We start from the raw sequence: 13,687 nt of genomic DNA, 5'->3' as shown, positions 1-13,687 counted from the left end.
GTCCTATACCCATAATTTTCCGCCACTTACTTATTGGTAAACACTTGTTGGAGAGTGACATGCCGCCCCCCCCCCCCTTTCTCCACAATCTTGGTGTGACACTGACCTGTAACATATCCCGAAGTCTACAATATGCATTTTGAGGCAGTTGATATGAAAGTGGGAAGTACAGATCTTCCAGTTAAATCAGGAATAGCTTAAGTGCATTACTTGAAAGTAACACAGGAAAAGCTTACTTATGTAGGTGGTAGTAGTGTCGGCAAAAAGTTCTTGTGTGTGAAGTTGCCATGTAGAACACCAGGTGTAATAACTTTTCTCCCGAGTCATGAACTGTGTCGGAACAAAAGTGAGGCATTCATATGACTGTTTTCATTTCTCTACACTTATACAGATGTCTGAGTTCTGCTGTGTTAACATTGCAAAGTCCTGTAGGCATGTGGAGTATTAACCAAAACTGTCATATTGGAAGCAGAATCAAACACATTTGTTACGTTACTTGATATTTTCAGGAGAAAAAGGCAATGTTACTTCTTATTAATATAATACATTCAGAGTCACAGCAGTATTTGACCAACCATAACTGGTGCTGAATGTGCATGTCGTCATATAATATGAAGGGCTTATTTCAATAGTGGTACAAGTCCATTACCTCCACTTTTCTGTCTATAATGCTTCTTAAATTAGTGATCCAAACAAAGATAAATAAAGGTTCATCTCTAGCAAGAAGCCATATGCTTGAATATTTCTGGTATCTCAACTGCAGATTTTTCAGCGCTCATTTAACTTTACGACTCTGTATCTCAAAATGAACAAAAATGGACTTGTACCACTATTGAAATAAGCCCTTCATATGCACACACAGCACATCGATCTCGTGAGGCACAAGGCTCTCATAACGAAGTACGTACGTCGATCAACAGATGACACTAGGAAAACTGTTAACTGCGCTTTTTAGTTGCTACTTGCGACTCTTAGTTGCGATATGTCATAGAAATCGCAGTTTGACTCGGTAGCGAATAGCGTAGTATGAACTTTGCTCAATAGATGGCAGTGCTAACTGCGCTTTCTAGTTGCTACTTGCGACTCTTAGTTGCGACTTGTCACGGAAATCGCAGTTAAGCTGGGTTTAGACTAGCAAGTCGCTTGCAGAAGTTATTGCTGCAAGTTATTGTTAGCCGCTTGCAGCTGTGTTTACACAGCAGCTCAAGAATTAAGCAAGATTCTTCCGCAAGTTCTTTGGCAAGAAACTTGCGTCAATAACTTGCTGATACTGTTTACATATGCTTTCAGTACCACTACGAGTGTCAGCCAAAGTGTAAAATGACAAGTAGGCGGGTGAGATATGCTGCAGCTCTTGTAATTGTAATGCAAAACGTGGAAAAGAAAAAGAGAAGTATTTGGGTTAGAGGGTAGATAATGAGAAGATCGCAAAATGGTGCCTGTAATAACCCTTTGCAAGAACTTAGTATCGAGCACATGGATACTTTTGAAAACTTTTGCAGAATGTCCTCAAACGATCTGGAGTATTTGTTGATGTTAATAGTGCCCGTCATATCAAACTTCGGTCATGCTATTTCAGCAAAGGAACGTTTGCTACTCACTCTATGATTTATAGCTACCGGTGAGCTACGAATAAAATAGGCATTTCATTTATTTATGTGAAACATACAACCAAAAAAAGTTTGAATTTTGAAATCTTTTCGTTGTAGGAGACTCATACAAGTCCCTAATGTACCTGTTTCACATTCCCGTCAGCACGATTTCTCTAATCGTACCCGACGTATGTAGAGCCATTTCTGACGTCTTGAAAAGAGAAAATTATTTGAAGGTATGTGAAAACATAAGAATGAAATTACATTTTTATTGAAATAAACTGCATTTTACAGACTGATATGCTTATAAAAATGTTTTTTTCTAATGCTCATAAAATAGAAAGTGGCAAGCTAATTAAATAGAACATGTAATAATTACACATCTTCTTTTTCCAGACTCCTAAAACCGCAAGCGAGTGGATACAGGTGGCAAAGGGGTTGTGTCTTGAAATTATGCTACTTTCTTTGTACTTCTTTCACAGATGTGTCGAATATCGATGAGATTCCGTTTAATGCGATCATCTTCTTCACTCTATCCTTAAAGTCCCGGTTATGCACGTTCCATATTTCGGGGTAGCTCTCCACGGCTTCAGTAAAATGTTCTGTATCCTGCTTCATCCATTCCAGTTTCTCCTCCATTTCTGAAATTTGTTTGCATATAATACGTAAGATGGTTGCATAAAATTAAGCCACCACTTTAAGTAAAATGTTAAATGTAAGTGTTATGCAGACGACATACTTACAATAACTTGCGCTTCCTACTTACAGGAAATAGAAATAAATCCTAAAACCTGCAAGTTACTTGCAGATACTTCTTGCGTGGTGTTCACACTGGAAGCGGAAAACGTGCAGCAAGTCACTTCCGCAATAAATTGCTATGATCGCAAGTCTACTTGGCGATATGTTTACACTCGCAGATCGCGCGGCAAGTTCCTCCGCGCAAGTAAATTGCTGCAATAACTTGCTAGTGTAAACCGAGCTTTAGATTCTGTCAAGTTGCTATTGTGATATCTGTGACTTCTCAGTCACTGTGATTTCTAACAGATACGCGATTTCCTGCCTACCACTAGTGAAAACCATTGTACAAACAAAATAAACAACTACTATTCGCTTTCGCTTTCACGATCGCATCTATCTCAACAGTTTAACTTACTGGCCGCTTGACACGCTGCTGGCCCAGTAGACAACAAAATCGAGGTGAAGTGTCGTGACTGTTTTGGTAGAGTATGGTGGCACACTTGCACTAGCTATCTTTGGACGACGCTATACGTAAATTTACTTGGTGTAAGTAGAATGTCATGTCTGTACCACTTCTTATGAACTTTGTTTTGGTCACAAGACACAAACAAATAATTGGTTGTAGGCGCCAGTTACGAAAGATGATATTCGATGATAGTTTTGTAAATGTGGTCGTACGTTTTCTATTTTGGAAAGTGATTTGTTGGTGGTGAATTAAAACCAAATTTTCAGGAAATTACTTTTTTTCAACACTATTGACATCTTTATAATATTCTCTCTTGTTAAAAATACCAACGTGTTACAGGTGTGATTTCTAAAATTTATGTGACATTTACGAATCGCCTTGTTCGGCGACGTCGTATCTGAGCATTAGAGTATGTCGGACACGGATGACGAAAGTTTGGACGTTACATCAAGTAAATTTGATCCTTTAAAAGCCCTGTACGCTCCGAAGTTGCCACTCACTGTGCCAAATGCACCTATATACGACAATGTCTCTAAATTTTATTCGACGAAGCTTGCCCCAAAGAGAGAGCCATCAAGGAAGAAGGTAAGATTAAAATTTTGTAATTGTTTGAGGATTAATAGCAGATCGGATTCAGCACTAGAGCGGAGAAGATTCAGATATTTCTTTAATGGCTGGAAGGGGTAATAATGACCTGTATGTATAAAATTGCGCAAATATCAATAAATTTTACATTACTTGCTATCATCATCAATACTATACAGTAATGTGATTCTCTTTTATTTGTTCATTATTCACCACTGCCTAAGATGCAATAAGAATTTGCCATTGACTTATTGTTTCAGTAAATTCCGGAACAGATCTCACACCCGTAATTTCGAATCTTCGCACACATTTCACATACATTCTACAGAATTTGTTGATATTGTTGGTGTGACCTCCTTGAGCTTTCCAGTTTTTAGAAACTTAGAACATTTTGTCAGCTGCAACAGTATGAGGTATCTCGAAGAGAATGACCTCCACAATGACAACCATTGTGGGCTCTGAAAACATCATTCATTTGAAACAGTTTGCACTGTTCCTAATAGGTATTGTGATAGCCTCTGATCAAGGTAGTCAGGTAGATGCAGTATTTTGCTATTTCTGTAAAGCATTTGGCCCATGTCGTATGGGGTATTGAGTGAAATTTGTGACAGGGTTGCATAGGGAGGATGCAACATGTAACCCGAGATGGAGAGTCAGCAGCAGACATAAAAGTAACTTTTGGACATGCCTCAGGAAATGTGTTGGGACTCTTGTGTTCATGTTGTATATTAATGACCTTGTAGACAATAGTAGCCTCAGACTTGTCACAGATGATGCAGTTATCTAACAGCCTTGTCAAATAGGGCTGAGGAGCAGACAGAGTTTTGGGGATCCTTCATGGCCTTGGGGTGAGAAAATGACCTTAAAAAGCAAAATAATCAGCAATAATCAATGGCTTGAGGATGCAGATGGCAATGGAAACCACTGCAATAAACACACACATTGTGTATCCACAGGACATGTCTCTCTTTCATATCTCTGAGGGGGGACTGTGAAGGGGTAGAAATCATTAGAAAAAGATTGAGTAAACAATGAAAGAGCAACGTTCTACAAGTTAGAGCATGGATCTCAGAAGTTTGGATGTAGAAGGAAGGTATAAAACCTGAAAAGGGAAATGCAAAGACTCAGTCTAGATATAGTGGGGATCAGTGAATTTAAGTAGAAAGGAAAAAAAATAGTGGTTTCTAGTCAGGTGGACATGGGTGATATCAACAGCAGCAGAAAATGGTATAAGGGGGGCGTAGGTTGAATAAGGAGACAGGAAAATGAGCTACTGTGAACATTTTGGTGATACTGTTATTCTTATGTGGGTTGACAGCAAACGTACACCAATAACAATAGTTTGGGTATACATGCCAATGTCAAAAGCAGAAGATGAAGAGATAGAGAAAGTATATGAGGATATTCAATGGATAACTCACTATTTAAAGGGAGATGATGATCTAATAAGCATGGCGGATTTGAATGCACCAGTATAATGAGATGTGGGAGAATATGGGCATGGTTGTAAGAGTGAGAGGGGAGAAAAAGTGAGTTTTGCAATAAATTTCAGCTAGTAATAATGAATACACTGTTCAAAAATAAGTAGAGATGGTATTCTAGGAAAAGGCATGGAGATGTGGGGAGATCCCAGCTAGAGTGTAAAGCATACCTGTGAGCAGATGTGGGTTTTGATCATAATCTAGTAGTGATGATGGTAGTTTAAGAGAATTGTCCAGAAAAAAACAGTGTGGAAAGAATCGGGATACTGAAGTACTAAGGAATGATTAGGTGTATTTGAAGTTTTTCAAGGCTGTAGATGCTGCATAGTGGTTCTTAGGATAGAAATTTAAATTGAAAAACAATGGACATCTCCTAAAAGGACAGTCACAGAAGTTGGACAGGTAAATATAGGTAAGAGAAAGCTAATAGCAAAGAAACCATGGGCAACAGAAGAAATGCCTCAATTAATCAATGAAAGATGGAAGTACAAAAATGTTCAGGGAAAGGCAGGAATACAACCCTATAAGTCAGTTCATGTTGTTGTTGTTGTTGTCTTCAGTTCCAAGACTGGTTTGAAACAGAGCTGTGCTACTCTGTGCTGTGCAAGCCTCTTCATCTCCAAATAACTACTACTACCTACATCTCTTGGTCTCCCTCTACAATTCCCTTCAGTACTAAATTGGTGACCGCTTCATGTCACAGAATGTGTCCTATCAACCTATCTCTTCTTCTAGTCAGTAGTCAGGTTGAACCATAATTTATTTTCTCCCCAGTTACATTAGTTACATGACCTACCCATCTAATCTTTAGCATTCTTCTGCAGCATCACATTTCAAAAGCTCCTATTCTTTTTTTGTCTAAACTATTTATTGTCCATGTGTTTCCCTTCCATACATGACTACACTCCATACAAATACATTCAGACAAGACTTCCTAAATCTATATTCGATGCTAACAAATTTCTCTTCTTCAGAAATCCTTTTTTTTGCCATTGGCAGTCTACATTTTATATCCTCTCTACTTCGGCCATCATCAGTTATTTTGCTGTGTAAGTAGCAGAATTCATCTACTACTTCAAGTCTCTCGTTTCTTAATCTAATTCCCTTAGCATCATTGGATTTAATTTGACGTGGATTTAATTTGACGACAGTCAATGATCCTTGTTTTAGTTTTGTTGATGTTCATCTTATATCCTCCATTCAATACACTGTCCATTCCATTCAACTGCTCTTCCAAGTCCTTTGCTGTTTCTGATAGATATACGATGTCATCGGCAAACCTCAAAGTTTTTATTTCTTTTTGCTGAACTTAAGTTCCTACTCCAAATTTTTCTGTGATTTCCTTTGCTGCTTGTTCAATGTACAGATTGAATAACATTAGGGATAGGCTACTACCCTATCTCATTCCCTTCTCAACCACTGCTTCCCTTTCATGCCACTAGACTCTTACAACTGTCATTTGCTTTCTGTACAAGTTTTAAACAGCTGTTTGCTCCCTGTGTTTTATCCGTGCTACCTTCAGAATTTCAAAGAGTATTTCAGTCAACATTCTCAAAAGCTTTCTTTAAGTCTACAAACACTATAAACGTAGGTTTGGCATTCCTTAACCTGTCATCTAAGAGAAATTGTAGGGTCAGTATTGTCTTGTGGGTTCCTACAGTTCTCCAGAATCCAAACTGATCTTTCCCGAGGTTGGTTTCTACCAATTTTTCCATTCTTCTGTAAATAATTCTTGTTAGTATCAATTAATAGTCCAGTAAAATTCAGACCTGTCAGCAACTGCTCTCTTTGGAATTGGAACTATTATATTCTTTTTGGAGTCTGAGGGTATTTCACTGTTTCATACATGTTGCACACCAGATGGAAGAGTTTTCTCATGGCGGGGTCTCCCAAGACTGTTAGCAGTTCTGACAGTATGTCATCTGCTCCAGGGGCCTTGTTTTGACTTAAGTCTTTCAGTGCTCTGTCAAATTCTTCTTGCAGCATCATGTCTCCCATCTCATCTTCATCTACGTCCTCTTCTGTTTTTATTATAGTATCTGCAAGTTCATCTCTCTTGTATAGATCCTCTATATACTCCTTCCACCTTTCAGATTTCCCTTCTTTGCTTAGGAATGGTTTTCCATCTGTGCTCTTGATGTTCACACAGCTGCTTCTCTTTTCTCCAAAGCCCTCTTTAATTTTCCTGTAGTTAGTGCCTTTGCCCTAGTGATAAATACTTCTAAATCCTTACATTAGTCCTCCAGCCATTCCTACTTAGCCATTTTGCACTTCCTGTCGGTCAGATTTTTTAGATGTTTGTATTCCCTTTGGCCTGCCTCATGTACTGCATTTTTATATTTTCTCTTTTCATCAGTTAAGTTCAGTATATCCTGTGTTATCCTGGGATTTCTGCTTGGCCTTGTCTTTTTACCTATTTGATCCTCTGCTGTCTTCACAATTTCATCTCTTAAAGCTGCTTATTCTTCTTCTACTCTATTCCTTTCCCATGTTCTCATCAAGTGTTGCCTAATACTCACTCTGAAATTCTCAGCATTATCTGGCTCTTTCAACTTATCCTGGTCCCATCTCCTTAATTTCCTAACTTTTTTGTACCTAGTTTCTTCAGTATTACCCTACAGTTCATACCCAATAAATTATGGCCACAGTCCACATCTGCCCCCTGGAAATGTCTTACAATTTAAAATCTGGTTCCTAAATATCTGTGTTATCTTTATATTCTGTCTGAAGCCATCCGGTGTCTCCAGGTCTCTTCCACGTATACAGCCTTCTTTGTGATTTTTAAACCAGGTGTTAGTCATAATTAAACTGTGCTCTGTGCAAAATTCTACCAGGCAACTTCCTCTTTCATTCCTTTCCCCAAGTCCATATTCATCTTACTATATTTCCTTCTCTTCCTTTTCCTACTATGAATTCCAGTCACCCATTAAATTTTCACCCCCATCCCTTGAACTATATGTATGATTTCTTTTATTTCATCGTACATTTCATCAATCTCTTAATCATGAATGGAGCTAGTTGGCATATAAACTAGTACTGTTGTGGTAGGTGTGGGCTTTGTGTCTGTCTTGGCTACAATAATGCATTCATTGTAGCTTACCTGCATTCCTATTTTCTTATTCATTATTAAACCTAGCCCTGCATAATCCCTATTTGATTTTCTAATTACCACTCTTTACTCACCTGATCAGAAGTCTTGTTCCACTTGCCACTGAACTTCACTAATTCCCACAATATCTAATTGTAACCAATCAATTTCCTTTTTTAAATTTTCTAACCTACCTGCGTGATACAGGGATGTAACATTTCACACTCCAGTCTGTAGCCCCCGCCCCTCCCCGTGGGCCCAGGGGATAGAATAGGCCCGAGGTATTCCTGCCTGTCGTAAGAGGTGACTAAAAGCAGTCTCACACCTTTCGGCCTTTATGTGATGGTCCCCTGTTGGGTTTGACCTCCATATTTATAAATTTTCCCAAAGAGCGAGCCAGTTGGGGAAGGGCGCCTTACATAGTGCATGGTGTCCATTGTGCATTGAGATCTTCATCCCACTTTCTCGTCGTCACATTGCAGTCCCGCGCATTCTCCATCTCTTGGGTGAGGACAGCTTCTTGGATGTGTTTTCCACCATGCACTATACAGTGACTTTCTGTGCCGACAATGACCATGGACTTCTTTGCACCTCATATCCAGTATGGTAGCCAGTCCGTTGTGGTGGGGCTGCCATGTACACTGTTGGTTGTAGCCCCCTGACAACACAGGGATTGCTCCGCTGATGCCTGTGCTGTTAACTCCCCACGTATGTCCAGGAATAGATGCCCGTCACCCTGGGGCATCAGAACTCCCGGCAATGGCCGTCCTGCCAGGTGGCCTTTGCTGAGGCTGAGTGGCACCTGTGGGAAGGACTCCTGGTTGGAGTGGGTGGCATCAGGGCGGATGACATGCTATGAAGCGTAGTATGTCATCTCTTGCTGGTGGTCCACCGCCAGCAGTCTCTAAGCGGGCAAAGTCTAACTTCATTGCTGAGAAATATGACCCCAAGTCGTTCCCCTCCCTGGCTACACCATGGGAGGAACACCAGGCTAAGGATGGCAGTGAAGCTTATTTGCCCTGGTACCTCGTATGTATGAGTGTTGATGGGGAATCTTTCATGTCCATGAAGCCTCAGTTTTTTGTGGAGCATGTGGAGGACAAGTTTGGGGAGGTGGAGGGCGTGTCCAAAATGCGTCCTGGGTCTGTTTTGATAAAAATAGCATCCTCTGGCCGGGTCCCTTGGGTCACTCCCTTCCCAGGTTTCTGCTAGTGGGAAAGATGACATCTGCTAGTGTCTGAAGAGCCCATAAGCAGCTGGTTGTAGGGCTTCATGCTCATCCTCAGTCCCGGAGACTGATTCAGTAAAGTCCTCCCAGCCAGGGACACCCAAGGACACAGTGCGAGAAATTGAAAAAGAAGACCCCCAAGAACAAGGAACTTGCAGTGGCACCCACACCACCGCTACCTACAAGCTCTGCATCTGGGGATGGGGTGGAGATTCTGGCGTCTACCAGGCCCTCAGACACGATGGATATAGACTGCTCAGGCAAAAAGTCATTTGCACCAGGTGACCATGAGGTGTAAACTGCTTCAATGAATGTTTTATGCCTTCCCAGTCTCACGATGATGTCATCCTCCAGTGGAATTGCGGCAGTTTTCTCCACCGCCTGTCTGCGCTATGGCAGCTTTACACCTGTTTTGTGCATTGTCCTCCAGGAAACCTGGCCTCTGTGGCTATAAGGGATTTTACAGGAACCGTAGCGACTATAATCGAGTGTCGGGTGGAGTTTGCATTTATGACCTAAACTCAGTATGTAATGAAACTGTACCCCTTCAAACACCTCTTGAAGCTGTGGCTGTCAGACTATGGATGACACAGGAAATAACTGTCTGCAATGTATATCTTCCTCCAGATGGTGTAGTACCCCTGAATGTATTAGCTGCACTGATTGATAAATTCCCTAAACCTTTCCTACTTTTGGGAGATTTTAACCCCCATAGCCTCTTGTGGGGTGGCACCATGCTTACTGGCAGAGGCAGAGATGTTGAAGCTTTACTGTCCCAGTTTGACCTCTGCCTCTTAAATACTGGGGTGCCACACATTTCAGTGTGGCTTGAGGTAGTTACTCGGCCATTGATTTATCAATTTGCCACCCAGGACTTCTCCCATCTATCCACTGGAGAGCACATGACAACCTGTGTGGTAGTGGCCACTTCCCCATCTTCCTGTCACTGCCCCGGCATCAGGCCCACGGACGCCTGCCCAGATGGGCTTTAAACAAGGCGGACTGGTAAACTTTCACCTCTGATGTTACCATTGACTCTCTCCCACATGGTAACATCGAAGTGATGGTTGAGCAGGTGACTACAACAATCGTTTCTGCAGCAGAAAATACGATCCCACGCTTTTTAGGGTGCCCTCAGTGAAAGTCAGTCCCTTGGTGGTCGCTGGAAGTCGGTGAAGCAATTACAGAGCGTCGGTGAGCCCTACGGCGACACTCTTCCCTAGAGCATCTGATAGACTTGAAGCAGCTCTGTGGCTGTGTACACCAGCTTATAAAATGATGGAAACACGAATGTTGGAAGAAGTACGTGTCGACCATTGAGTGCCGTACGTCACCTTCCCAAGTCTGGACGAAGATCAGATGTCTTTTTGGGTACCAGATCCCAACAGGTGTCCCTGGCGTTACCATCAATGGCGTGTTATGTACAGATGTAAACACAATTGCCGAGCACTTTGCTGACCACTATGTTCCAGCCTCTGCATCGGAGAACTAACCACCAGTCTTTCGCACCCTCAAACGACGGATGGAAAGGAAAGTCCTCTCATTTGCTACACACAACAGTCAACCCTAAAATGCCCCATTTACGGAGTGGGAGCTCCCCAACGCAGTTGTACATTGCCCTGACACTGCTCCTGGGCCGGATCAAATCCACTGTCAGATGATTAAACATTTCTCATCTGACTACAAGCACCACCTCCTCATTGTCTTCAACTGAATCTGGTGTGATGGTGTCTTTCCTTCACAATGACGGGAGAGCACCATCATTCTGGTGCTCAAACTCGGTATAAACCCACTTGATGTGGATAGCTAATGGCCCATCAGCCTCACTAACATTCTTTGTAAGCTGTTGTAACGTATGGTGTGTTGGCAGTTGGGTTGGGGCCTCGAGTCACGTGGCCTACTGGCTCCATCTCAGGGCGGTTTCCGACAGGGGTGCTCTACCACTGGTAATCTTGTGTCCCTGTAGTCTGCCATCCGAACAGCCTTTTCCAGACCCCAACACCTTGTTGCCGTCAAAGCGTATGACACCACCTGGCGACATCATATCCTTGCCACATTGTATGGGTGGGGTCTTCGAGGCCCACTTGCGATTTTTGTCCACAATTTCCTGTCGCTCCGTACTAGTGTCCAAGTTGGTGCCTTTCATAGTTTGCCCCCATATCCAGGAGAATGGGATCCCACAGGGCTCTGTATTGAGTGTACTGCTATTTTTAGTTGCCATAACGGTCTAGCAGCAGCTGTAGGGGCGTCAGTCTCACCCTCTCTTTATGCAGATGACTTCTGCATTTCGTACTGCTCCACCAGTACTGGTGTTGCTGAGTGGTGCCTACAGGGAGCCATCCACAAGGCACAGTCATGGGCTCTCGCTCACAGCTTCCAGTTTTAGGCCGCTAAGTTGTGTGTCATGCACTTCTGTCGACATCGTACCGTTCATCTGGAACCAGAACTTTACCTTCATGACAATCCACTCAGTGCAGTGGACACATATCGATTCTTAGGACTGGTTTTCGACACCCGATTGCCTTGGCTACCTCACCTTCATCAGCTTAAGCGGAAGTGCTGGCAGCACCTCAATGCCCTCCGCTGACTGAGCAACACCAACTGGAGTGCAGATCGCTCTACTCTGCTGCATCTCTACAAAGCCCATGTTCAATCCCACCTTGACAGTGGGAGTCTGGTTTATGGTTCGCTGGCACCCACAGCGTTGCATGTGCTCGACCCAGTACACCACTGTGGTGTTCGCCTAGCCACGGGAGCTATTAGTACGAGTCGGGTGACCAGTGTCCTGGTGGAGGCCAGAGTTCCTCCATTGCAGATCCGACATGCACAACTGCTTGCCAGTTACGTTGTACACATTCGTAGTTGTCCTGAGCATCTGAATTGCCATCTCCTTTTTCCACCTGCGGAACTTGATCTCCTGCATCGGTGGCCCAGGTCAGAGCTAACAATTGCGGTTCACATGCGATCCCTTCTGTTTGTACTGGAGTCCTTCCCTGTACCACCTCCCATCCAGGTCCGTCTGCACACACCTCCATGGTGTATACCTAGGCCGCAGATTCCTCTGGACCTTTCACATGACCCTAAGGACTCAGTTATTCATCCCACTCTCCGCTGTCACTTCCTCTTGATTCTTGATGTGTTCCGGGGCTCTGAAGTGGCTTACACTGACGGCTTGATGGCTGATGGTCAAGTTGGCTTTGCCTATGTCCACAGAGGCCGTTTTGAACACCATTCCTTGCCCGATGGCTGTAGTGTATTCACTGCAGAGCTGGTGGCCATCTCTCATGCACTGCAGTGTATCTGTTCAGGCCCCAGGGAATTGTTTCTTCTGTTTACTGACTCCTTGAGCAGCCGACAAGCTATCGACCAGTGCTACCCTCGCCATCCTTTGGTAGCGTCCATCCAGGAGTCCATCTATGCCTGAACCAGTCCCGTCGTTCAGTGGTGTTTGTGTGGACCCCACAACACGTCTACATCCCAGGCAATGAACTTGCCCACAGGCTGGCCAAACAGGCTACGGGGAAACTGCTTCTGGAGATGGGCATCTCTGAACCTGACCTGCGTTCTGACTTCCACTGTAGGGTTTTTTGGCTTTGGGAAACGGAATGGCATAACAGTACATGCAACAAACAGTGTGTCATTCAGGAGACTACGAATGTGTGGAAGTCTTCCATATTGGCATCTCTCAGGGAATCAGTTGTCCTTTGCCGGTTCTGCATTGGCCATGCTTGGGCGACCCACGGTTACCTCCTGCGCTGTGAAGACCTGCCAGTGTGTTGGTGCTGCACCCGGTTGACAGTGCCCCATATTCTGGTACACTGTCCCACTTTGACTACTCAGCGACGAAATTTTGGGTTACCGGACTCATTGCTGCTAATTTTGTCTGACAACGCCTCATTGGCTGATTTAGTTTTACATTTTGTTCATGAGGGTGGGTTTCATCATTTGATCTAAGTTTTAGTGCATGTCCTTTGTCCCTCTGTGTCCTCCACCCTAGTGCTTGTAGGATGGAGGTTTTAATGTGTTGCAGAGTGGCTGTTTTCCCCTTTTTATTCTCAAGGTCAGCTGGCCATGGTAATCTGCTTTGTTCTTTTAATCTCTTCATCCCGTTTCTTGCGTTTCTGTGGTTTTCTTGTCCACTTTTGTCCATTTACTTGTTTATTGCCCTTCATCGTACTTGTGATTTTTCCTTTCATTCTGTTTTGAGTTGTCAGTCTCATTTGTTTTATTCTCACACTTGTGGCATTGTTTTATTCAGAACAAGGGACTGATGACCTCATAGTTTGGTCCCTTTCCCCCTCTTTTAATCTAACCGCCTCCCATCTGTGTCGACTGCGGAGAGCACCATTTGCCTTGCTCGCCAGACTGCAGGATTCTTCAGAAAGAAAGAAAAATCATGGAGTAGACCCTGGACCGACTGACCAACACTGAGGCTAAGAGGAAATTTGAATGCCTACATCCTGTATGCATGGCATCATCTTACACTGCTGCTACAACAGTTCTAGCCCC

The 13,687-nt window shown here is 43.2% G+C and overlaps 1 protein-coding gene across 1 annotated transcript in view; it reads left to right on the top strand.

Moving 5' to 3' along the window:
- The first annotated feature begins 2,882 nt into the window (after positions 1–2,882).
- The window catches only part of LOC126237048 (U7 snRNA-associated Sm-like protein LSm11), a 147,615-nt gene continuing 136,810 nt past the window's right edge, over positions 2,883–13,687 (top strand). The window contains exons 1-2 of the mRNA XM_049946812.1: positions 2,883–3,004; positions 3,136–3,381. Of these exons, the coding sequence (XP_049802769.1) occupies positions 3,208–3,381 (174 nt within the window). The 5' untranslated portion in view covers positions 2,883–3,004; positions 3,136–3,207. The remainder of the gene's footprint in view (positions 3,005–3,135; positions 3,382–13,687) is intronic.

This window comes from Schistocerca nitens, chromosome 2 (assembly GCF_023898315.1).
Source record: "Schistocerca nitens isolate TAMUIC-IGC-003100 chromosome 2, iqSchNite1.1, whole genome shotgun sequence".
Lineage (NCBI taxonomy): Eukaryota > Metazoa > Arthropoda > Insecta > Orthoptera > Acrididae > Schistocerca > Schistocerca nitens.
Note: the sequence above shows the minus strand (reverse complement) of the source record. Positions and strands in the feature narration are given on the sequence as shown.